The 23,648-nt window shown below is 34.1% G+C and overlaps 2 protein-coding genes across 2 annotated transcripts; one reads left to right on the top strand and one right to left on the bottom strand.

Moving 5' to 3' along the window:
- Nucleotides 1-1,448: 1,448 nt before the first annotated feature.
- Nucleotides 1,449-8,192, bottom strand: LOC112518071 (serine/arginine-rich splicing factor SR45a-like). Its single transcript, XM_025125638.1, has 7 exons — nt 8,135-8,192; nt 8,005-8,024; nt 5,114-5,233; nt 4,899-4,998; nt 3,643-3,792; nt 2,252-2,321; nt 1,449-1,967 (listed from the first exon to the last, which is right to left on the bottom strand). Exons 1-7 carry the CDS (start codon nt 8,135-8,137, stop codon nt 1,663-1,665), a joined length of 768 nt encoding a protein of 255 aa, XP_024981406.1. The 5' UTR covers nt 8,138-8,192; the 3' UTR covers nt 1,449-1,662.
- Nucleotides 8,193-15,439: 7,247 nt separating this feature from the next.
- Nucleotides 15,440-21,979, top strand: LOC112518413 (oleoyl-acyl carrier protein thioesterase, chloroplastic-like). The gene is made up of 7 exons (XM_025126097.1): nt 15,440-15,884; nt 16,658-16,791; nt 16,882-16,995; nt 18,596-18,691; nt 19,918-20,005; nt 20,089-20,157; nt 21,486-21,979. The coding sequence occupies exons 1-7, from the start codon at nt 15,522-15,524 to the stop codon at nt 21,762-21,764; spliced, it is 1,143 nt and encodes a 380-aa protein (XP_024981865.1). The 5' UTR covers nt 15,440-15,521; the 3' UTR covers nt 21,765-21,979.
- The last annotated feature ends 1,669 nt before the right edge of the window (nt 21,980-23,648 follow it).

Below are 23,648 nucleotides of genomic sequence, written 5' to 3'. Positions count from 1 at the left end.
TATAATTGTACATTAAATAGATATAAAAATCATAAAATTTAATTTATTTTAGCAGAAAAATCAATTATATGGCAAGAAAATGATAAATTTGATATAATGTAAAATTTAATGATTAATTTTATTTGTTTTATAATAATCACCAACAAACATCTCCTCAACGATCCACATTAAATGATTTTAGTAATTTAAATAATTATCAAATAATTATTGCATTTTATAAAATAATCATAAGCGAGATACGCAGTATCCATTGACTTTCTTTTTAAATATTTAGTCTACAGAATGCGTCCCACGTGAATATATTTATCAAGTCTTTAACAATATTATATAAACTCAATTTTAAAAAATTAAATTATAACATACGACGTGACTAAATGTGGGTATGTTTCGTCGCTATTTATTATTTAATTACATAATATAGTCAAAACGTGTAATGTTATATATATAGATAAAGTTGAGTTTACGTGAACTAAGGTTATTTTCGTGAGACTTGTAAGATCACTTTTTTGGAAACACTGTGAAAATAATATTCACAGTATTTTTGTTATGAATTTTCGGTTTTTTTACCTTTACATTGTTTTATTTTAAAGTTTCAAGTGGAAAAAGACGATTTTACAAGTCTCATGAAAACAGGCTGGTATCACGTAAATCATTCCCCCTATATATATATATATATATATATATATATATATAGAAAGAGAGAGAGAGAGAAAGATGTGGATTATTATACGACCCCTTGTATTAGTACAACCAATACAATTCAATCTCAACCGTCCATTTAATTTGATGAATATGTAATTTCATAAAAGTTCTGATTGTTTCATAATATAAAATATTATTCATAATTAATGAACTGTATTCATCTTGCATAAATATTTAAATCATAATAAATAAACTCTCATCATTTCCATAAATATTTCAATTTATTGGCTTGACATTTGTGCAACCAATACAACTCAATCTCAATCGTCCATTTTATTTGATTAATATGTGATTTCATAAAAATTTTGATTGTTTCCTAATTTAAAGTATTGATCATAATTAATGAATCATATTCATCTTTCATAAATATTCAAATTCATAATAAATGAACTCACATCATTTCCATAAATATCTCAATTTATTGGGTTGTATTGGTTGTACAAATGCGACGGGTTGTATTTGAAACAAACCATATATATATATAGGGAGAGAGAGAGAGACTCGGGATCATGTGAGACCAGTCTGTTTTCGTGAGACCCATAAGACCACTTTTTTACACTTGAAACTTTACAGTAAAATTTGTTGTGAAGGTTCGGAAATCTTTAACCTTCACAACATTTCGCTGTAAAGTTTCAAGTGTAAAATTATGATCTCATGAAAACAGGTTTGTCTCACATAAACCCAACCCTATATATCTATATAGGCACATACATATATACATACTTCAAAAAAAAAAAAAAAACAATACATCCAAAGAAGTCCAATATCATTTTAAAACTAACAAAACACAATAATCTTGAATTCTCCAAAGATGAAGAAATATCCAAGTTAATGTTGCATGATAACTTAAACAAGTAGCCACTAAATCCATAGAATAGATGTTAAACATATAATGTTCACACCACCTTATAAATCTGCCAAAATTCACACAGTAACATATTTTCCACCCAATGAACTTACCTAGCGGCGACCGTAGTTCCTTTCTGGACTCCTGTAAGGCGAATATGGAGGAGGAGACCTCTCCCTTCTTGATCTGCCACCATAATCAGGCGGTGACCGCCTAGGAGAGTAATCACGACCGCCTCTATATGGTGGTGGTGACCTCCTTGGAGAGTAATCACGGCCACCTCTGTATGGTGGCGGTGACCTCCTTGGGGAGTAATCACGACCACCTCTATATGGTGGCGACCGCCTTGCAGGCCTCCGGTATCCATAGTCATCACGGCTAGAGCCACCACGAGGCCTGCCTCTGTCACCACGATACCCTAAACATAACAACAATTTTTCATCAATGTAACACCAGATGGCACGTACTCCATCCGTCGCAAAATAAACGTCCACGATGAAAAAAAAGGGTTTTAGACGTGTAATTATTACGCTTTTTAATCAACAAAACGACAGTTGTACCCTTAATATAGAGGGAGTAATGAATTTCTCCATCTCATAATTAAGGATGGAATTGGAAAGTAGACACTTACTTTTGGAAGTGGACGCTTATCCCGGTTCGGAGGTAATAAATTTTATAAAAAAGAAAAGGGAAAAAAGTTACCGGTATCCCTAGTGTTTTTCAGGCCGAGGTAATGGCCAGGTGTCGGTGTCCTGGGGCGTTTCCTTCGTGACTGAAATAAACCAAATAAATGACCTCAAGTAGCACGTCTTTCAACAAGCAAAATTTGGTTAAAACATCATATAACAACATAACCATCATCAACATTCATATTTTGAGGAGGAAAAAGAAAAGAAAGCCAATGATCATCAGAAGCTCCACCCACAAGAATAACGAAAATGAGACCAAAGGGTCATTGGTCCAGAAGCATCAGGGTTACCAATAGATGCAAGGAAATTGTCCAAAATAGCCAATCAGGCCTCCTCTCTTCACTTTATAGCCACCTTTCCAACATTATGATCAAAATAGCCGTAGATTACGCGGTAGCGATTAAGCAACTTGCATACCTCACCTTTTTCAAATGAAATAATCAGAAATATTAGACATTAAGCAAGATGCATAAGTGCTGCTACTTGTGGATGTTAAGGTGGCATGTGTATAGACAAGCCACGTAGACATTAAACAAAATAACTTAGCAACTTGCTTAATGTCTAATTTCCTAAATAAAATATTAGAGAAAGTGGGTTACATAAGTTGCGTAAGCGCAACTAACCTAATCTCCGGCTATTATGATCTTTCTTGAAAAAGTGGCTATAAAAGTGAGGAGAAAAGGCATGATTGGCTATTTTGGACAATTTCCCTAGATCCCAACCTCCCTGGAGGAGGTAAATCACCAAAGGTGAAAAGCATGTGAGAGTTTTGCTATATATAAGATATTATATAGTTCAAGAAAAGGAAAATGAGAAACTAGACCCAATCTCTCCATAACACCAACGAGGAAAAACGATTCAAGAGAACGTGAGAAATAAAAAAATAAATAAAGAAAATGCATGTGGCTAATACCCATAAGTCTCGGGTAAACGATACCATTAAAGCCTGGTTAGATGTTGATAATGACCGTCGATTAGTTGACAGTTGAATATAATTGCTGTTGATAATGACCGTCGATTAGTTGACAGTTGAATATANTGTTGATAATGACCGTCGATTAGTTGACAGTTGAATATAATTGCTGTTGATAATGACCGTCGATTAGTTGACAGTTGAATATATTTGCTGTTGATAATGACCGTTGATTAGTTGGAATGTCTGCCGAGGGTGTTATATATAGTTGAGCAATAAGCTTGCTATGTTTAGTTGATCAGATACATGTGAAATGATGCTGTTTTAGCTGAGCCATTGAACAAGCTGTTTAAGAGTTGCATTGATGAACTCATCAACTTTGATATGCTGCCAACATAAATGATGCAAATATCGCCGGTAAACCTTGAAGTTATAAAGAAAGATAGCATAAAAACATTGCGTCTTTCCTAATTGTAGCCGAGACAACTTACTCTTTCCACAGTTATTTGGCGGTGTTCGAGAACCGACTGATTAAGGTGCTTTATGCAGCGATTGGCATCCTCGAGGGTTTCCATTGTTATAAAAGCAAAGCCACGGGAGATGCGTGAACGAGGCTCCACCACCAGAAAACAGTTAGACACCTAAACAGAGAGTAGTTGTCATTAGACATTGAAGTAAGTATATAAGGGGTTATTTGGTTGGTTTTCCATTCAAGTCATGTATGGATAAAGCTAACTGTGTGGATTAACCTGTCTGTAAAGATTGGGAGGAGGGGTTTCGTATATAAAAGTGTGTTTTTAATTGGGAGGGGGAGGTTAGAAAACTTGGCTTTCTGCATAAAGCTCCCCTAGAAGTTAATAAGCCACTTCAATATCATTAAGCCACTACCAAACAGTCATGTATAGCTGAACAAATAAGTTGTGAGCCCCATTAAGCTGTTAACAAACAGGCCCTAAGACATCTTCAGCAAAAGATTGATATGCATTCATTTTTGGGAATAGATCATAAAGATGAAGAAAATGTAGATTTTGGGAAATTGACTAAAATTGCCATTTTGGACACTCCAATTCACTTTATATCCCCCTTTGAACTTGTTGACGGATTTAGACGGAAATTACGCAAGTGGCATTATGCAACTTGCGTAATCCACTTTTCGGATTAAAATAATGAAGAAAAGAGGAATTATGCAAGCTGCGTAATTGCTACTTGCCGAATGCCTACGTGGACCCCCCATAATCACTTACACAACTTGCATAATTCCCATTTTTCCTCATTATTTTAATCCAAAAAGTGGATTACGCAAGTTGCGTAATGCCCACGTGTATAATTTCAAGTTAAATTCGTCAATGGGTTTAAAAGGTCTCTATGAAGTGAATTGGAAGGTCCAATATGGCTATTTTAGTCAATTTCCAGTAGATTTTTACCCAGTAATGAAAGAAAGAAATTTGTTTTAGCAAATTTAGGAAATCCACTTAAATTTCCTCGACTTACTTTTAAATGGTCAATCCAACAATCTTGTTAGACTTTCTGAACAAAAGGACGGTTACATTTTGCCAAACTAAATACACGATTATAGGGGCGCTTACATTCGAATATGAACCATCTATTTTTTAGATCCAACGGTTGATAGTGGTTCCTTTTTCACCTTTTTTTGGAGGGCTCTCCCTTAAACCTCCCTCTATGTATCGATATGTCATAGGCCTATAGTTTTAATATACTTCTCATTTAATCTTTGAAATAAGCTAACCTTTCCCTCCTTTGAAAAATGTTCTTCGAGCTGCTCCTGTGTAACACGTGTCGATAGGCCGGTTACATGAAGTGTGTTTCCGGGATTTATAGCCTCATCCCTACAAAGATTCAAAAAAATACACAGCAACATAAACAAGCATCCGTCATCATAATGAAGCAAAATTCTTAATAAGAAAAAAGACAGAGAATCCCAAGGCAAAGCTAAAACCGTACCTGCCACGACTTCTTGATCTTGATCTAGATACAGGCCTACCTCTTGGCCTTGACCAGGATCTCGATCTGGATCGAGATCTGGACCTTGATGGTGCTTCATAGGGAGGAGAGCCAGAATATCTGAACACATTAAAGTAGCATATAAGGTAGGCATTAAACGAGAAGTGTGAAATGCCATTTACGTTCAATAATTTGCATCGCATAAGCATGATAATTTCACAAAGCCACAACTATTTAAGCTGTGATTGGTACATGGACGGGGCATGACGGAACAGATTGGACATGACATGAAAGGACTAGCTGCCTATATAGTGTTTAATAGACGGGACAAAATGTTAAATTGACTAGATTATCCCAAGAGCATTGTTTATTGTATTTTTTACCATATACTCCCTCCCTCTCATAATAAATATATCCACAATGAAAAAGGCTCACAGTTTTAGGAATGTGTAATTATTACACTTTTTAATTAACAAAAGGACAATTTTACCCTTAATTATAGAGAGAGGATTTTTTTTCTCCATCTCATAATTAAGGATAGAATAGAAAACTAGACATATTACTTCTGAAAGTGAACAATTATCTTGGGACAAACTAAAATCTTAATATAGACACTTATTTTGGGACGAAGAAGTGATAAATATAAATAAGACATGTCTATTTACCACAAAACGTGATTTGAAAGAGACCGGAGAAGAGGAGGGTACATTGGAGATATGTGAGGGCAATAGAGGACTTGTACGGTCAAACGAGGATTTGAGTCGAGATACCAGTGGTGAGACGGACTATTCCCCGGCACTAAGCCCGTTCTTATTTGCTGTGATTTTGGATGAGATCTCCCAAGAGATCCAAGGGAATGTCCTATGGTGTGTGTTATTCGCACTTTTCACATACGACATTGTGCTGGTAGCAAAGTCAATGGTTGTGGTCAACGAGAGGTAGGAGTAGTGGAAGGCAGCTTTGGAAACACTAGGTTTGCGTATTAATCGCCCTAGACAATCTACATCTGGTCAAAATTCAGTGGGGAACACATTGATGAGGGGTTAAAAGTCAACATTCGGGAGCAAAAGGTACCCAAAAGGACGGTTTCAACTTGCAAATATTTAGGCTTCATGATCCAGACATAAGGATAGGTCGAGGACAGAGATGTTCAGGGAGAAAAAGGCCCGCTAAACTGGATTTGTCATTCTAAAAAAAAATGGATGGGTCCGGACCTGCCTGTTTAGATTTATGGGTAAACATAGGATATGCAAAAATAACTTTGCACAAGCACGTGCGGCCCATATATATTTTTTCACAAAAATCTACTCCCTTCATCCCAAAATAAATGAACACAATGAAAAAGGCAGAGGTTTAGAAATGTGTAATTAGTGCACTTATTAATTAACTAAACGTCATTTTACCCTTAATAACATAGGGGGTAATATTTTTCTATATCTCATGATTAAGGGTAGAATTGGAAAAGTAGGTACTTGATTTTTTAAAGTAGACACTTATTTTGCGACAAACTAAAGTCATAAATTTGGACACTTATTTTGGGACGGCGGGAGTAATCGATTAAGTTTTATAATTAATACTTCTATAAATAAAACTTAGTATAACCTACTGGAATATTGGTCTTGCGCTTGCTTGTTAAATTAGTACGTCACATGCTATATAACAAGATCACACAAGAAGTTGAACAGACCTATTAAAAATCTAGTCATTTAGGTATATAACCTTAATGAGATTTCAATTAAATCCATGACCTCCTGACCTATTAAAAAATGGCTCTACACTTATGAGAAGGTGAAGGATTTAACTGAAATCAACTTTAATTAATCATGAATTCACAATAACCTTGTTTTGTCCCGTTAATCATTTGTTACGACTTTACCATATACCAACAAGAAGCCTATCTATTCATGCAACTGCTCGTAACTTGTTTATCAATAAAATCTACGAACAAATCCATAAAACAACCAACCAACACAATAAGGGTTATCAAAAGTTATCCTCAATGAACATAACATAAGGAATTACCATTCTGATGATGTAAAATAAGACGGTGTCTTAAATTAACAAGTGATGAAAAGGACAAACACGAAGATGTATTTATTAGAATACTTATTCATCATGCACCAACAACTAACAAATAAAGGCATACAAATTGCAAAACAAAGACTTATTGCATCGTAATAAGTTTTGTTTTGCAGTTTAGAAGCACCAAACCCTAGTCTCGAACAAAGATAAAATCAAAATTTTGCAATTAAGGATTCTTGTCTACAAGGAAAATGGTGAGTTTTTTCTCAATCTGTAACAACCCCCTATAAGAACATATCCATCTACAATAACATGCTGCACAGATCTCAGTATCCAACCCTCTTTCTATTATACCTGTCTCTGTTAGCAGCTTAATTAGCTTAATGGGACTCACAACTTACTCATTCAGCTATACATGACTATTAGTTAGTAGTTTAATGATAAAGAAAGTAGCTTATTCCATAAGCTTCGGAGCTTTATGCAGAAAGCTAAGTTTTTTCCAAAACTGTCTCTCCCAGTTAAAAAAAAAAAAAAAAAGTTCCTTCCAAGTTCCATCTATGAAAAAACCCTCTCAATCTATACAGACAGATTAATCACATAGTCGTCAGCTATATTCATATCCATACAGGACTTGATGCAAGACCAACCAAACAACGTGTATCTTCCCTTCTATGCACAACACTATCCATTTTTGTTTCTTAAACAACAATTTCACCCGAGAAAACCCTTTTCTTCATCAAACTACATGATGAAAACAATAATCAAAGCAGAAATAAACAAATTGCAAACCCTGTGAAACAAAAAGCACGCCAAAAAGCAGGAATCGGCGAAAAATGGAACAAAACCAAGTTTGGGATCTAGGGTTTTACCTTCGTCGAGTTGAGTCAGCCTGCAATAATAGAGTATTAACCATCAAAATTTGTGATATAAAGCATATGAATATACCTATTTACACACAAAATCAAGTGACTAAAACCCACAGATTAAGAAAGAACTCACCATTTTCCTTGCAGACAAGAACCCTAGATCGCGAAATTTGATTTTATCTTGTTCGAGTCGCTCGTCTGGTCTTTCGATCTCAGTTTTATTTACACGTGCCGACGAAGTCACGTCACGATTAAAATAAACTTCATTGTTTGGTCCTTTGTTCTTTTGATTTTGTTATTTTTGGTCCCCTAATTTGTCACTGTAGTTCATATTTTTGTCTCATTTTGATCCTTCTCACTAACTTTCATCCATTAAATTAAGATTATATTACTCCCGATGGTTTGTTGAGGATGACATTTTTCGTCTTTACAGTTTTGAAATTACAAGATGGCTATCGTTATTTGTAAAAAAACGTCCAGATTTGGTCCCTCTCGATAATGACCTTTAAAAAATTCCGTTAAATGAGTCACAATTTTGTTCTTTTATCTATTTTTTGGGGGACCAAAATCATTAAATCGGTTTTGATTGTGTAAAAGATAAAAAAAAAAATCGATAAGATAACGAAAATATGGTTCATTTAACGGAATTGTTTAAAACCGTTAGAGGGAGGGTCCAAACCCGAATGTTTTTTAAACTGATAGTTATCTTGTAATTTTAAAACTATAGAGACAAGAGGCGTTACTTTTCACAAACCATATAAACCTTGCAGTTTACTCTTTTTTTATTTTCCTATATTTGATTAAATAATGTATTAGCACCATCAACCCCCCCCCCCCGGCATCTTCCGATGATTTCCCGACCTCTCGTTCCCTCATACTAACTTGAAGGCCCATCTCTAGCCCATACTTCATCTTCGACACGCAACCTCACAAACGTAAAATTCAAATATAGTTTGACCTTCTTTCCCTGACAAGTTAAAAATCTACTCGAGAATCAAGTCTTACCCGGTAAGTAAGGATGACGACTCTTACCCAGATAAGTACTTGCCCAGTAACTTGTTGTATTCGATATGTTTTTATGTACTAAAATCTTACATATCAAAATAAATTATAATGTGGAATACTATCAGTAAGCACTTACCGAGTTAGCATTTAGGTAAACGGCCCCTTAATATAATACTCTGTCATTAATAAGGTCATTCTTGTTCGAGCTGCAGAGCTGCAAACTTAACCCCTCATCCAAAATCGCTCCAATTAACATGCACATACGATACTCCACATTGTTCCTTAACCATTATATTTGACCAGATTTGTGGATCACCAAACGAAACGAATTGGATCAAAGACATCTATGGAGTTTTTGAGTTAAAACCACTCCAAAACACCGTAAAAGTTGATTATATAACGAGACTCACAAACAATAACCGATTTCCCCATAACATACATACCAATAAAACCAGTTTCCCTAAAAATCAACAGTTCAACTAATCTAGTACACTAACATCCACATTAACGTCAATAGGGAAGAGGAAATACAGAGAAGAATGATGTTCTTACCTGAAATTAAGCTTTCCCCGCTTGACCTTCTTCAAATCCTTCTCCTCTCTTCTTACGTCTCGCGATAGCGCACACACGTAGATTTTTCTAGTCGATCCAAATGAGAAAAGAGTGAAGGCCTAACTCCTTTTTATTTGATATTTACATCTCAATCCCCTGCATTTGAGTTCAAATGCCAACCTCACCCCCTCAACTTAAATTGAATACTGAAATGAACTCAGTATTATATAGCATTTGACAAAAACCCTTAAAAACTATTATTTATTAATGAAATGTTGTTTATTAATGCATTTTACTTAAAATTCTTGAAGTTACAAATAAATTGTGTGTAGTTACAACTTACCAAAACTCCATGTTTGAATTCATGTAATTAGCTGCAGATAAACATAATTAACTACAGAATAACCATCTAATTTTGAATATAAAAAATCTAAAATATAATCATGATAATTATTGAGTTATACTTATAACATAATACTTAATTATTATCCTTATAAAAATTATATTATTAAACCAAAAACAAATTACTTTGTTATTAAACTTAATTAGATTAAGATGAAAATCTTGAATTAAATAAATTACATAAAAACGAGAATTTTTAAAAAGTCAATTTGATATTAATATCGATATTTTTTTCCAAATAAAATAAAAACATTATCGTCTTCTCAAAATCACATAAAACCGTATTATATCAACAAAGACAAAAATTAAAACAAGAGATTATCTCGATGTATCTCGTTATATTGCACGAGTATCATTCTAGCATATAATATTTTTTATAAAAATAATAATTAAGTATTATGTTAAAACTTAATAATTATCCTAATTTTATTTTAGATATTTTATATTTAAAGTGAGATATTTATCCTGTACTTGATTTTTTTAGTTAGTTACACGAATTCAAACATTGAGCTTTCATAAGTTGATAATTTATTTGTAATCTTGAATTTTAAGTAATATGCATCAATAAACAATACTTCATGCATAAAAAATGGTTTTTAAGAGTTTTTATCAAATGTTTTATAACATAGTATATATAAACGAACAAACGTAAATAGATGTAAAAGAACAAAAATGAATGGATATTAATAAACATAATAGCAAACGTTTACGATCGTAAATAAACAAACAAGACCATTTTCTATTTCGTTTATTTGGGGTTGTTTGTTTACCTCTTAATAGTTCCATTAAGAGGCAACATCTGAATCGTTAAGATGTGAATCTTGTTTGGCAAAATAAAAGTCTGTCTCTTAATGGTTCTAAAACTCTCTGAATGATTTTGTATCATAAATATCCCTTAACCATTAAGAGCCCTAATTTCATTATACACAATTACCAAACAATTATATTTCATTTTGCACTACATCATAAGAGCATCTTAATCATTATGACCACTTAATCATTTTACAGCAAACCATTCAACAATTGCTAAAGAGCACAAACTAAACCAACAAAAAACACATGTGAATATTTAAGGATTTTCCATCGAAAGAATTAGCCCCTATCCGAAAACATGTGCTAATTAAAAACTTAAAGACGACGCCGTTTGGTGGAAATTATGTCGATTAGATTAAGCGACTATTGAATATATCACGTTTTAAGTCAAAGAAGATGTGCTTTGTATTTTATTTTTTTTAAACGTGCGTTCGAGCTGCACTGGAGGTGCAATTAAAATACTTCACATATACACACATAAATTTATATGGTAGGGTTTACGTGAGATCAATCTGTTTTCATAAGACAATTTTTATACACTTGAAACTTCACAATAAAACGTTGTGAATGCAAAAAAGAAGTCGAACCTTCATAACAAAAACATTGTGAATGTTACCTACACAACGTTTTGCTGTGAAATTTCAAGTATAAAAAAATGGTTTTACGTGTCTCGTGAAAAACAGATTGGTCTCACATGATCCCAAGTATATATATATATATATATATATAGGGGAACGATCAAATGAAAATCACTCAATTTGTAAAAACCATAAAAGCCTCATTCCACCATTCATAATTTTTTATTTTGTTCATTTTTTTATAATTATGAGAGGTTGATTAATCATTTTTATTGTGAATGATGTTAATCATGGATATTATCATCTTCATTATTTTAATTTTAGATAAATACATGAAACAGTTTCATTAAAATTTCATTAAGTAGTATATGAAACAATTTCATAACCATGTATGAAACAACTTCATCAAAAAGAGTATTATATGAAACAACTTCACAAGATTAAACAATTTCATGAAAAATTTTCATAAGATTAAGACATATGAGAGTAATTTTTATGGTTTTTACAAATTGGAGTGGTTTTCATTTGATCGCTCATATATATATATATATATATATATATATATATATATATATATATATTTTGGTGAGAAACGAATAAATTTAATATATGATAAGAATAATTCTAGTTTGTAAAATATATATACTATATTATAAAGCATTTGACAAAAACTTTTAAAAACTATTTTTATACATGAAGTACTGTTTATTGATACATATTACTTAAAATTCAAGATTACAAGTAAATTGTGCATAAGTACAACTTATTAAAGCTCTATATTTGAATTCGTGTAATTAACTGCGGATAAACATAATCAAATAGAGGATAAACATCTCATTTTAAAATATAAAAAAATCTAATATATAATTATGATAATTATTGAGTTCTAACAAAATTCTTAATTATTATCTTTATAAAAAAATATAATATTAAACCTAAATTAAGTTACTTCATCATGTTAAATTAAATTATAATAAAAAGTTGAATTAAAAAAATAAACAAACAAGAACTTTTAAATAGTCAATTTGATACTAATATTGATATTTTTTTTGCAAATTTTATATGATATTTTGAAATTTTATATTTTATTCAAAAATAGAAACATTGTTGTTTTTTCGAAACCACATAAAATCGTATTATATCAACATGGATAAAAAACAAAACGAAACATTGAAATGAAAATGTATCTCGATGCATTGCACGAGTACCCTACTAGTTTTAATATATGATAAGAATAATTCTAGTTTGTAAAATATATTTTTCTTAATATTTTAATCTAAATCACAGTTGTTTTATATCAATTTATGGGCTGTTTACCAAATATTTAATACGTAAGTGCTTATTTGATATCACTTACTTTACCATGTGAGCATGAGTTAAGACCAATAATTTTACCCTGCAAGAGGGGATAAGAAGCGTAGCAATCTTACGTAACAAGTGAAAATTAATACTCTTATTTGATAAAAACATAATATGTAAAAGACGTTTACCAACAATTTATTTTGATGGTCATGAATATAATTAATAAGGTAAATGAGAATCGTATATTAATTTATGTATATGTATTTATTTTTTATTGTAATTTTATAATCGTAATATCATATATTAATTTAAACGATTAAAAACAAAATAAGTTTTGTTTTATTGATGTAGCCCGCACGGTGGGTGATATGACAAAATAATTAAAAACCAACTAAAAACATAAAAATAATTAAAAACACGATATTTTTTTTCTCCAAATAAAAAGGAAAATAAATAAATAATAAGAGTAAATTACATGCTTTGTCCCTATAGTCTACATGTTATAACACCTTAAGTCCCTGTTTTTGAAGTGATTATCAATTACAACCTTGTGGTATGCATAACGCCTTGGGTCTGTTGTCTCTAACTCCATTAAAAGTATTATGTTAAGTAGGTTGATTAAGGGGACATTTTAGTCATTTTACTTATTTTTCATATTTTCTTTTAGAAAAAATATAAAAAAAACATTTTCAAATACTAATTAATACTGCCACGTCTCCTCTGCTCCTCTTCTCTCATTTTCCTTTCTTATGCTTCTCGGTTGAGGTGTTCCAGCAACAACTTTCCATCCAATCACCACTACAACCCTTTTTTCTGTCATGTTTCTCAACTGAACCAGTATTTATCAACACGAACATTCATCAACCCCAAATTCCCTTCTTTTGAATGGATTTGAACCCAGATTAATTCTGCATAAAGATCAAAAGATGAATATCATAACATAAACGGATATAACATTTAAACATGAACATTTGCGAACACAAACAAATGTGTGTAACTACTCAAAAAGTGTGATTCAAAAACTATACAAAATATCCTTCTACAAATCTAGATGATGAAGAAGGTGTAAAATCAAGATCTTGATAAAGATGAATATTGCAGGTCTGGTTTTGTCAATGTTCGAAGGGCGGAAAGGAACAATGATATTAAGGGTTGGAGTTAAGACTGATGGAATCACCGTTGTTTGAAGTTGATACCGGTGGGGGAGTGTTCACTGGAGAGTGGGAATAAGTGGTGGTCATGGGTGATATAATATAAGGGATAGATCTACGTGGTGTGTGCTACCAAGATATTAGTAACAACAGTGGATGATTTTATAAGTGAGACTCCTGTAAACATATATGTATAAATAAATATATTATATAATATCTAATACATTTAGGCCCTGTTTGTTTTTCTAAAAAATCACTTAATTGTCTCTTAAGTCTGACCGATTCAGACCTAGAGGAATTAAGTGCGTTTGTTTTTTTTATAAATTAAGTGCTGAAAATGTCTCATTTTGTCTGAATCGGTTAGATGTAAATTTAACTCTGAAAACCTCTTAATTTGATTCCCCTTCTTCTCGGCTGCTGCTTCCTTCCCTCTTCTGCTGCTTCCAATCGACAGCCCCCTGCTGCTTCCAATCGACAGCCCCCTGCTGCTCGATTTCTTCCTCTCGGCTGCTTGATGACAGCCCCTTTTGCTGTCCACTTTCGATGTTCCCTCTCGCCTCTATCGACAGCCCTCGTCCTCGGTTTTTCTCTCAAACGACAGCCGGCTGCTTGATTTCTCTCGCGACCGCCCTCTCCTTCTTTTCTCCTTCCACGCGACCAGCCTCTCCCTCTTCGACAGCTTGCTGCTGTCCTCTTTAATTGCTCCCATATTTGCCCACGATCTTCCTCGAACTCACCCACGATCTCCCGATCTGCTGCTCCTTCTCCCGAACTCTCGCTGCACACGTCTCTCTCTCTCGCTGCCGATTTCAGGACTGGGCAGCAACTTGGGCTGGTTTTTCCTCCTTCTCATTGCTGCTGGTCTGGGCTTACAGCAGCCTTGGGCTGCTTTTGGGCTTAGAGATGATGAGCTAAAGATTGTTATTACCTGTGATTGATCAACTGTATAACTGATTGGGTAATGGTTTATGATTACACAATTATATATCACGTTTATATTTGTCAAGTATAGTAGAAGAGATCATAGTTCCTACATCATTGGTGCRGCAAAAACAATGGTTTAATTATATGGCAGTTTACAAATGGTTTAAATGATTTGGATATTTCAGTTAAGTTTAATTGAAATGAATTGATTCAGATTTCAGACTTCAGAAGTTTGTCAGTTTACAAAAACAAACAGTCTGACTGATTCAGATTTCAGATTTCAGACGTAAAAACAAACAGTCTGACTGATTCAAATTTCAGACTTCAGCACCACCTCTTAAAATTCAGAAGTGAATTCAGACTTCAGACTTCAGACTTCAGCACCTCTTAAAAAACAAACGCCACCTTAGTACACTGCTTTTAAATTTTTAATAGAATATGAATTATGAATTAATAACAAAAACATCAAAATACCCCGTAATTTAACAAATTCCGTTAACGGAGTTAGAGACAAGGGACCCAAGACGTTATAAAATACATATCATAGGGACCCAAGACGTTATAGCATATAAACCAAAGGGACCAAACGTGTAATTTACTCCAACAATAATTAGTTGAGAGGGCAAGAGAGTAAATAATCACAACTTCTGTGGCACTTCCGGCTGTTCATCCGACTAAAATTACATAAATACCCCCATTTTTTCATCCTGGAAACCTCAAACCAGAAAACCCTCTTTCCCACTGACTATCGGAGAAATCTTATTGGACGTTGACGTTCGAGGTTGTAAGAATTATGTTATCGAAAGGTTCACCGGTGGCGCCGGCGATATACAATGCCTCCGCCAAAGATGCTACTTGTGCCCTAACTCAGTCCCGATCCATCGGTTCCGTCTCAATTCGTAGAAAATACAACGTGTTTTTATGCAATTTGTCGTCGAGAAAGGTTTCTCCGTTACTGGCGGTGGCGACCGGTGAGCAGCCGAGTGGTCTTGCTAGTTTACATGAGGCGGAGAAGGAAAAGAGCCTGGGGAACCGGCTACGGTTGGGGAGCTTGACGGAGGACGGATTATCGTATAAGGAGAAGTTCATTATAAGGTGTTATGAAGTTGGAATTAACAAAACTGCTACTATTGAAACAATTGCCAATCTGTTGCAGGTTAGTTTTTTTTTTTTTTACTGTTTAACTCAATTTGAGTCAGAAGGGTTGAATTTTGGATGATTTGATGAATTGGTCAATGCTTGTTGCTACCTGTTAAGGACTTCAGGAAGATTGTTGATTATTATATACTTGTTAGTCAAATTTGGATCATATTTTAAATTCGATCAGTTAGGGCATTCTACTATTGTTCTTGCAATGGAATGGTAAGCTGACAGCTCGTTGCTTTCTTAGTTGTTGCTTGTATATTCGTTAGCCATGGAAGGGTAAGGGGCTGTTTGGTTTGTTTTCTATCAAGTTCTGTACCAATAAAGATGTCTGTATGGATTAATCTGTATATATATAGATTGAGAAGATTTTTGTTCAAGATTTTTTTCGTAGATAGAAGGAGCACTTGGGAGGCGCAAGTTTGAAAAAAACTTGATTTTCTGCTTAAAGGTCCCAAAAGCTTACTGAATAAGTCACTTTCTATATCATTAAGCGACTACCATACAGTCATGTAGAGCCGGCCAACCGATTAAGTTGCAAGTCCCATTAAGCTTATTAAGCTGCTAACAAACGGGCCCTAACACTCCCTGCACATTCGAGACTCCACTTGCTTGTATATATGCATGAATGTATGTATGTGCATAATTTAATTTTAAGTTTCGAGGGTCTGGGTAGAGAGGTGGGAATTTGAAGTGAAACGGGGGACATTAGCACTAGACGTTTGGATAACAAATTGATCTTTGCTTCTATCTCAAATTTGTTGCAAATTGCTAAACACTTTGTAGGAGGTTGGAGGTAATCATGCTCAGAGTGTTGGATTTTCTACTGATGGATTTGCCACAACGACCACTATGAGGAAATTGCATCTCATATGGGTTACTGCAAGAATGCATATTGAAGTATACAGATACCCTGCTTGGTAAATTTGTTGGAATTTTTTATCAACGACTTTCATGCGGGTTTTATCACTTCAATTTTCTTATGTTCTATATGTTGGCATGTGTGATAGGAGTGATGTGATTGAAATTGAGACTTGGGTTCAAGGTGATGGAAGGATTGGGACCAGACGTGATTGGATTCTCAAAGACTATGCGAATGGTGAGGTCATTGGAAGGGCTACAAGGTGTTTCTCGATATCTTTTTCTTCTTTCCCTCAAGTTGATTTTATCTGTATAGCTCACCGAATAAGTTGCGATTCCCATTAAGCTGCTAACAAACATGCCCTAATTAGTCACAGTGAACTTGAGCATGTCTTGAATATAAAGAAAACATAATGAACAGAGAAAGAACACATTATTTCTCCTTTAGATGTCACAAATTCACAATTTAAGTTGTAAACTTACTCAGATTGGATGAGTACATTGTAGAACTGCAGCTCAATTCAACAAACCCTTGCACAGATGCACTTAAAGTTAGGTTTGTACTCCTATAAAGCTCAAGAACTGTTTGGTTGGTTTTCCATTAAATCCTGTATAGATAAAGTTATCTGTTTGTATGAATTGAGAAGGTTTTTGTTTGGGATGGTTTTTTTTATTGGAACGCGTACGTTTGGAAAAAACTTAACTTTAAACATAAAGCTTCCTCCTAGAAGCTTACTCAATAAGTCACTTTCTATATCAGTAACCCACTATCAAAGAGTTATGTTTAGCTGCCTGAATAAGCTGAGTCCCATTAAGCTTATTAAGCTGATAACAAACAGGCCCTCAGTTTTGGTGCTTATACCGACGAGAGATTCACAGCCCACTGAACCATCATCCAGTGCTTTACAAGCTTATTGTTTAAACACACTTTGGGGATCTTGCATATAAACTGACCTCCTTATAACATATCCTATACATAATTTTTTTATCCAGAATGTCAGTCACATTTCAGAGTGGAATTGTGCAACTTACAGAGTCTATATTATAGTCACATTACTGTCAGTTACGATAAAACTGTTGTCAAAAACAATATCAGATCTTGAAAGTAAGCGTGTCCTTAAGTGACTAAGGGGCTGTTTGGTGGGTTTTTTCATTAAGTCATGTATGAATAAAGCTGTCTGTGTGGATTAATCTGTCTGTATAGTATGAGAAAGTTTTTGCTTGAGAGGGGTTATTCATATATATAGAAGGAGCATTCTTTTTAATTGGGATGGACATGTTTAGAAAAAACTTGGCATTCTGCATAAACCTCCCTAGAAGCTTACTGAATAAGCCACTTTCTATATAACTAAGTCACTACTAAACGGTCATGTATAGCTGACCGAAAAAGCTGCAACTTTTATTAAGCTCATTAAGCTGCTAACAAAGAGACCCTAAATTCTAATTACCGTGATAAACAAGTAAAACAGGATGGCAACCTTTGTGGTTTTTAAAAACCTACAACATGAGACTTGATGCATTGCCTCTTGTCCATCTTTATGATTCTGGAGAACATTTGTATCTCTTGTCATCATTGTTTGATCTAACTATTAGATTAGTCACTTGTCTGGTCAATGTTTATGAAAGACCCACTTTGCATGGTCCTCCAATGTTTTTTTTTCTCTTCATTCGAACTATTGACTTTCGCCGTGTTGAGGAACAACGGACTTATGGAAACCGACTCTCGTTCTTTGGACCAGTTGAGTTTGACCACGTACATACGGGGTAGTATGTTCTATGCTCTTTTTGTGTGTTTGTTATCGATTGCGAACAATCAATTGAGCACCTGAATTGCAAATTGACTATTCCCCATTAAATCTGCAGCAAATGGGTGATGATGAACGAGGATACTAGAAGATTGCAGAAAGTCAGTGATGATGTCAGAGAGGAGTATTTAGTCTTTTGCCCCAGGACATTAAGGTAGACATTATCTTGCTAATATATCAATTCCCGTGATATCTCACACACAAACATTTAATGCATTTGCTCAAGTTATCACTGCTAAATAACGAGTGAATATTCTTTTGGAGAAGAATTAATCTGGTTTACGAGTTATGACAATGTGTATGCAAAGTTGATTGAGATTACTCACGATTGTTGTGTTTTTGCATATACTTGTATCATTTCATACAACATAAATGGACTCATTGATATATTGAGTGTATTTATTAAAACCCTTTGGGCACATCATTACATCATGCATTATCTGTCAGCGACCAGTTTAAAATACCATGAAATCATCTTGGATTCCTGGTAATTAATTCCTATATTGGGGTAAGTCGGCTTCTAGGCTGGAAACCTGAAGATGCTTGTATATATGCTAACAAAATAATAACAATAAAAAGGAAAAGATGTCGTAGTTATGATTCTTGTTTTGAGGCGCATGAGAAGTGCTCATGGTAGTTCATTAAGTGCGTTTGGTATCCAACGACGGGACAAAACAGGATATGAGAGAGCAGTTATTCAGCGTCTGGTAAGACAAAACTGGACATGATAGAATATATAAAATGAGTTGTTTATATATTTTTAATTTAGTTATGTAATTTATTAAATTATAGTAAAATAAATATTTTTATAGCAAAATATTATTAGAGAGTTTCGTCAAGACGATTAAAATGACACCAAAATATAAAGTTCATGTACTTTCCAATTTTTATTTTATACCTATATTATTTTATTATTATTAATATTTATTAAATTACATAAATTAATCAAAATATAAAAACCATATAAAATAATATTTTCAAGATAGTTTCAGAGAGCATAAAATAAAATATATAAAATTTAAAGAGTGAATAACATGTAAAAAGAGAGGCATATTTGATGTTTTAACAGAGAATTATGTTTTATTTTGAGGTTATATTGGTAAAATATAGGTCCGTTCCACCTTGTTCCATAGGGTGATGGTGGAACACGCATGTTTTACTCTGTTCCTCATAAAAGTCCCGTCAAACATGGAACAATGATCTCTATTCTGTTATGTCCAGTAAACCAAACGCACCCTTACAGAACTATAATTCAAATCCATATACGTTGTGAATGAAACTGAAGGCATGTTATAGGTGATAAGTTGGTTCTTTCTGAAATAGGATTTATTTTAGCTGGCAAGATTAGTTGTCTTTACAACTCTGTGTTATGGCTTCCAGATTAGCATTTCCTGAAGAGAACAACAATAGCCTGAAGAAAATAGCAAAACTGGAAGATCCAGCTGAATATTCCAGGCTCGGACTTGTGGTAAGACTACTATTTGTGCTACATATAAGCTCTATATTTTTAGTGGCAGTTATTTTGTGTTTAATAATCCTCTAAATATACAGCCAAGAAGATCCGATCTGGATATGAACAAACACGTCAACAATGTTACCTACATCGGATGGGCTTTGGAGGTTAGTAAAAGATTTCAGTGTCCCATATATTCTACATGACCTGGTGATTTACTTACATTAGTGAGTTTGGAAGTTGGTAAATTTTCGCTGTTTCATGGTGTCAACATATAAGATTGTGTTTTGTACAAGGTTTTGTCCAACAACATCGAGAATATGTATATATGGGCAAAGGAACCTAAAATTGATTAGGAACCTGGGGACAACACATGTGGTATGTTCATCACGAATATGGACCATGGACGTATTATTCAACATGAATGTTATAACATATTCATCTTGAATGTGCTGTTCAAGATGAATATTCATCCCGAAGAGGGATATGTGGCGCGATGTGAGCCGTTCCCAGGTTTCTAACACATTTTGGTTCCTAAAAGAACTTTCCTCTCTCTCTCTATATATATATATATGTGTGTGTGTGTGTGTGTTATGTCGGTGAGTTCGCTTTTGCCTGAATAGGAAATCATAACACTTAGGAGAGGCTCCCTATAATAACAGGGAAAGTTCTACGAAGTTAAATTATTTGCAAAATGTATCAGAATATAACGAAGTATACCTTAGTTTCTATTTTGTGTGAAGAATTTTTATTTCTCAATTAATGTAACAAAGTTTCATATTTTCCTATTTAATATGATAACGTTTCAAAATTTCTTATTTAATGTAACAAAGTTCAAAAATTTCCTGTTCTTTTCACCCTGGTCTTGTAACATTTGATGATGTTTATATCAAATTTATCGTCCACTTCACTGTAACCGTTTTGTAAATCCCTTGCATACGGTTATCCACGTCATCAAATGTTACAATATTAACATGTCAACGGTCAAAATGGTACAAAATAGAAAATTGTGTAACTTTGTTACATCGATTGAAAAAGAAATTATTCGTTATACTAAACAGGAAGTAAACCAAACCTTATTGCAATTTGATGCATTTCTCCCTAATTATTTAATTTTGCCATTATTGTGAATGACCGGAAATGGTTTCTTGACTATACTGAAGTTTTTATCCCTTGGCCTTTTATTTTCTCCGAACCCCCCTAAATGAAAATCAATTTACAGTTGTGCCTTGGGTCACTTATGTCTATCCATATTCATAAAAAATGGAGTGAATTAGATTTTCAACCATTATGCTCGTTATTTCAATTGCAAACGGAAGTACGTTGACGAATCTGCATAAGTTATTTGCAGTTCTCTCTTCCTGTTACGACTGTTGTTGCTAAATTCTTTGAGTGATGTCTTACTTTGGTATGGAAATAATGGTTTCATTTCAACCACTATTTATAGGTGATTACAATGCATTAACTACTTGTTTTTCTTGAAAATCTTCAACAGAGCATCCCACCAGAAATCATCGACACCCATGAACTGCAAGCTATTACCTTAGACTATAGACGTGAATGCCAACGGGATGATATAGTTGATTCACTCACCAGTCGTGAACCACTCGAAGATGCTGAAGTTATAGAGTTCACGGGGTGCAATGGATCCGTTCCCTCCAAAAAGGATGAACAAGATTTGAGCCGATTTATGCATCTACTAAGATCATCTGGCAATGGTCTTGAAATCAACCGGTGTCGCACTGAATGGAGAAAGAAGCCAGCAAAAAGATAAGCATATCTGATATTGTACCCTTTTACCATCCAGAAAAATGTCTATTGTCTGCTGTTATGCATGTAGAATGATATATACCAATAATCTACTAAGCGAAAATAATGTTTTAGAGTAGAAAGAAACGTACTTTATCAATATTTGGTATTATAAACTTCGAGTTAAATGGTTTAAATATTAAGAAAACTTGTACCATGACCATGAGTTCAGTTAATTGTACATTGCATTTTCACTTTATATTTCTTCTATCTATCTGAATGTCTCCATGTGCAACTATATATATATATATATATATATATACAGAGAGAGAGAAGGAGGTTCAGGGGAAAACCCAAAAAAAGGGAAAGCTAAAGAACACCTTGGTAACCATTCATTTGAACGATATACAGATGTGCATACAAGTAATTGAACCTGGTTTCTATGTACATGTGCATGTTATGCACATGTGCGTACCATACAAGTTACTTGTATGCACGTGTATATCGTACAAAAGAAGGTTCACCCTTAGGTTTTCATTTTTTGCGGGTTCCCCTGAACCTGGTCCTATGTATATGAAGGGTTGGGTTTCGGTGAGGAGAGTTAAGTGAGAAGTGTAAGAAGGGATCTTTACTCTTGGATGCACGTTAGGATGAGATGCACCAGAACAATCACCGTATCAAGCGTGATTCATGAGTAAGTTTGAGATTAAAGGTGATCAAGGGTTCGGATCCCTTCTTACGCTTCTCACGTTAACTCTCATTCTCACATGATCCTTCACCTATATATGTATGTATGTATGTATGTATGTAGAGAGAGAGGCAAGTTGATATGAGAAGCTAAACATTTTGCGAGAAGGCGAGAAGTTTCAATATCGTATATGATTACACGCATGATACACAAGTTTAATGGTATGTGATTAAACACTTGTTGCATTGATAACACATAGACGCTTAATCATATAAGATTAAACACACCCAAAGGAGCGTAATCATATATGATATTGAACTTCTCGTTTTCTTGCAAAATGTTTAACTTCTCGCATGATTCTTCCTCTCTCTCTCTCTCTCTCTCTCTCTCTATATATATATATATATATATATATATATATATATATATATATATATATAAGGAAGTTCTGTTAGGAACCCAAAACTGATTGGAAACCCAGGAACTGTCAACAACATTCCATGTGTCCCTCTTCAGGATGAATATTCATCATGAATAACACATACATAATGAATATGGAAGTGTTATTCATCATAAATCACACATTCATAATGAATATGCCACGGTTGCCGGGTTCCTTATCAATTTTCGGTTTCTAACGGAACATGCCGCTATATATATAGGGGTATAACATTTATCAGATATGGTGAAGGCATAGAACCTCTCTTTACTACTAGTTGGTCGTTCCCCAGAGCACGTTATAGCTTCAATGCACAAGGTACAAGTCACTATAGCAAGTATTGCGTAGGAAAAACAAATACCTTAAATTAAGCAACCGAACCAGGATAAGCATCCCTAGAGCCTGAACTACACAACTCTCTTAAAACAGAACAAAGAAAACAGAAATCTTCATAAGATGTAAGACTAGGAGTTGATGTTATTCAGTTGAGACCTAAAATCCTCAGAAATGTTGTGAATAGAAGAATTCAATCATGGGAATTGACTTCTTTGCCCTTCATCTCAGCTTTAGAGTACCCCCCACCACCGGGTTTGCTACCCGGCCCTCCACTGCCATAGCCGCCTGGATTTCCGCCATAACCGCCTGGATTTCCGCCATAACCACCCGGGCTTCCGCCATAACCGCCTGGAACCCCTCTGAATGGTGGAAATCCACCATAACCACCTGGAACCCCTCTGAATGGTGGAAATCCAAAGATGCCTCGAGGGAATCCAAAGATGCCT

The sequence above is a fragment of the Cynara cardunculus genome, assembly GCF_001531365.2.
Source record: "Cynara cardunculus var. scolymus isolate 2C chromosome LG 9, CcrdV1, whole genome shotgun sequence".
Lineage (NCBI taxonomy): Eukaryota > Viridiplantae > Streptophyta > Magnoliopsida > Asterales > Asteraceae > Cynara > Cynara cardunculus.
The sequence above is the reverse complement of the archived record's forward strand: the minus strand, read 5'-3'. Positions and strand labels throughout refer to the sequence as shown.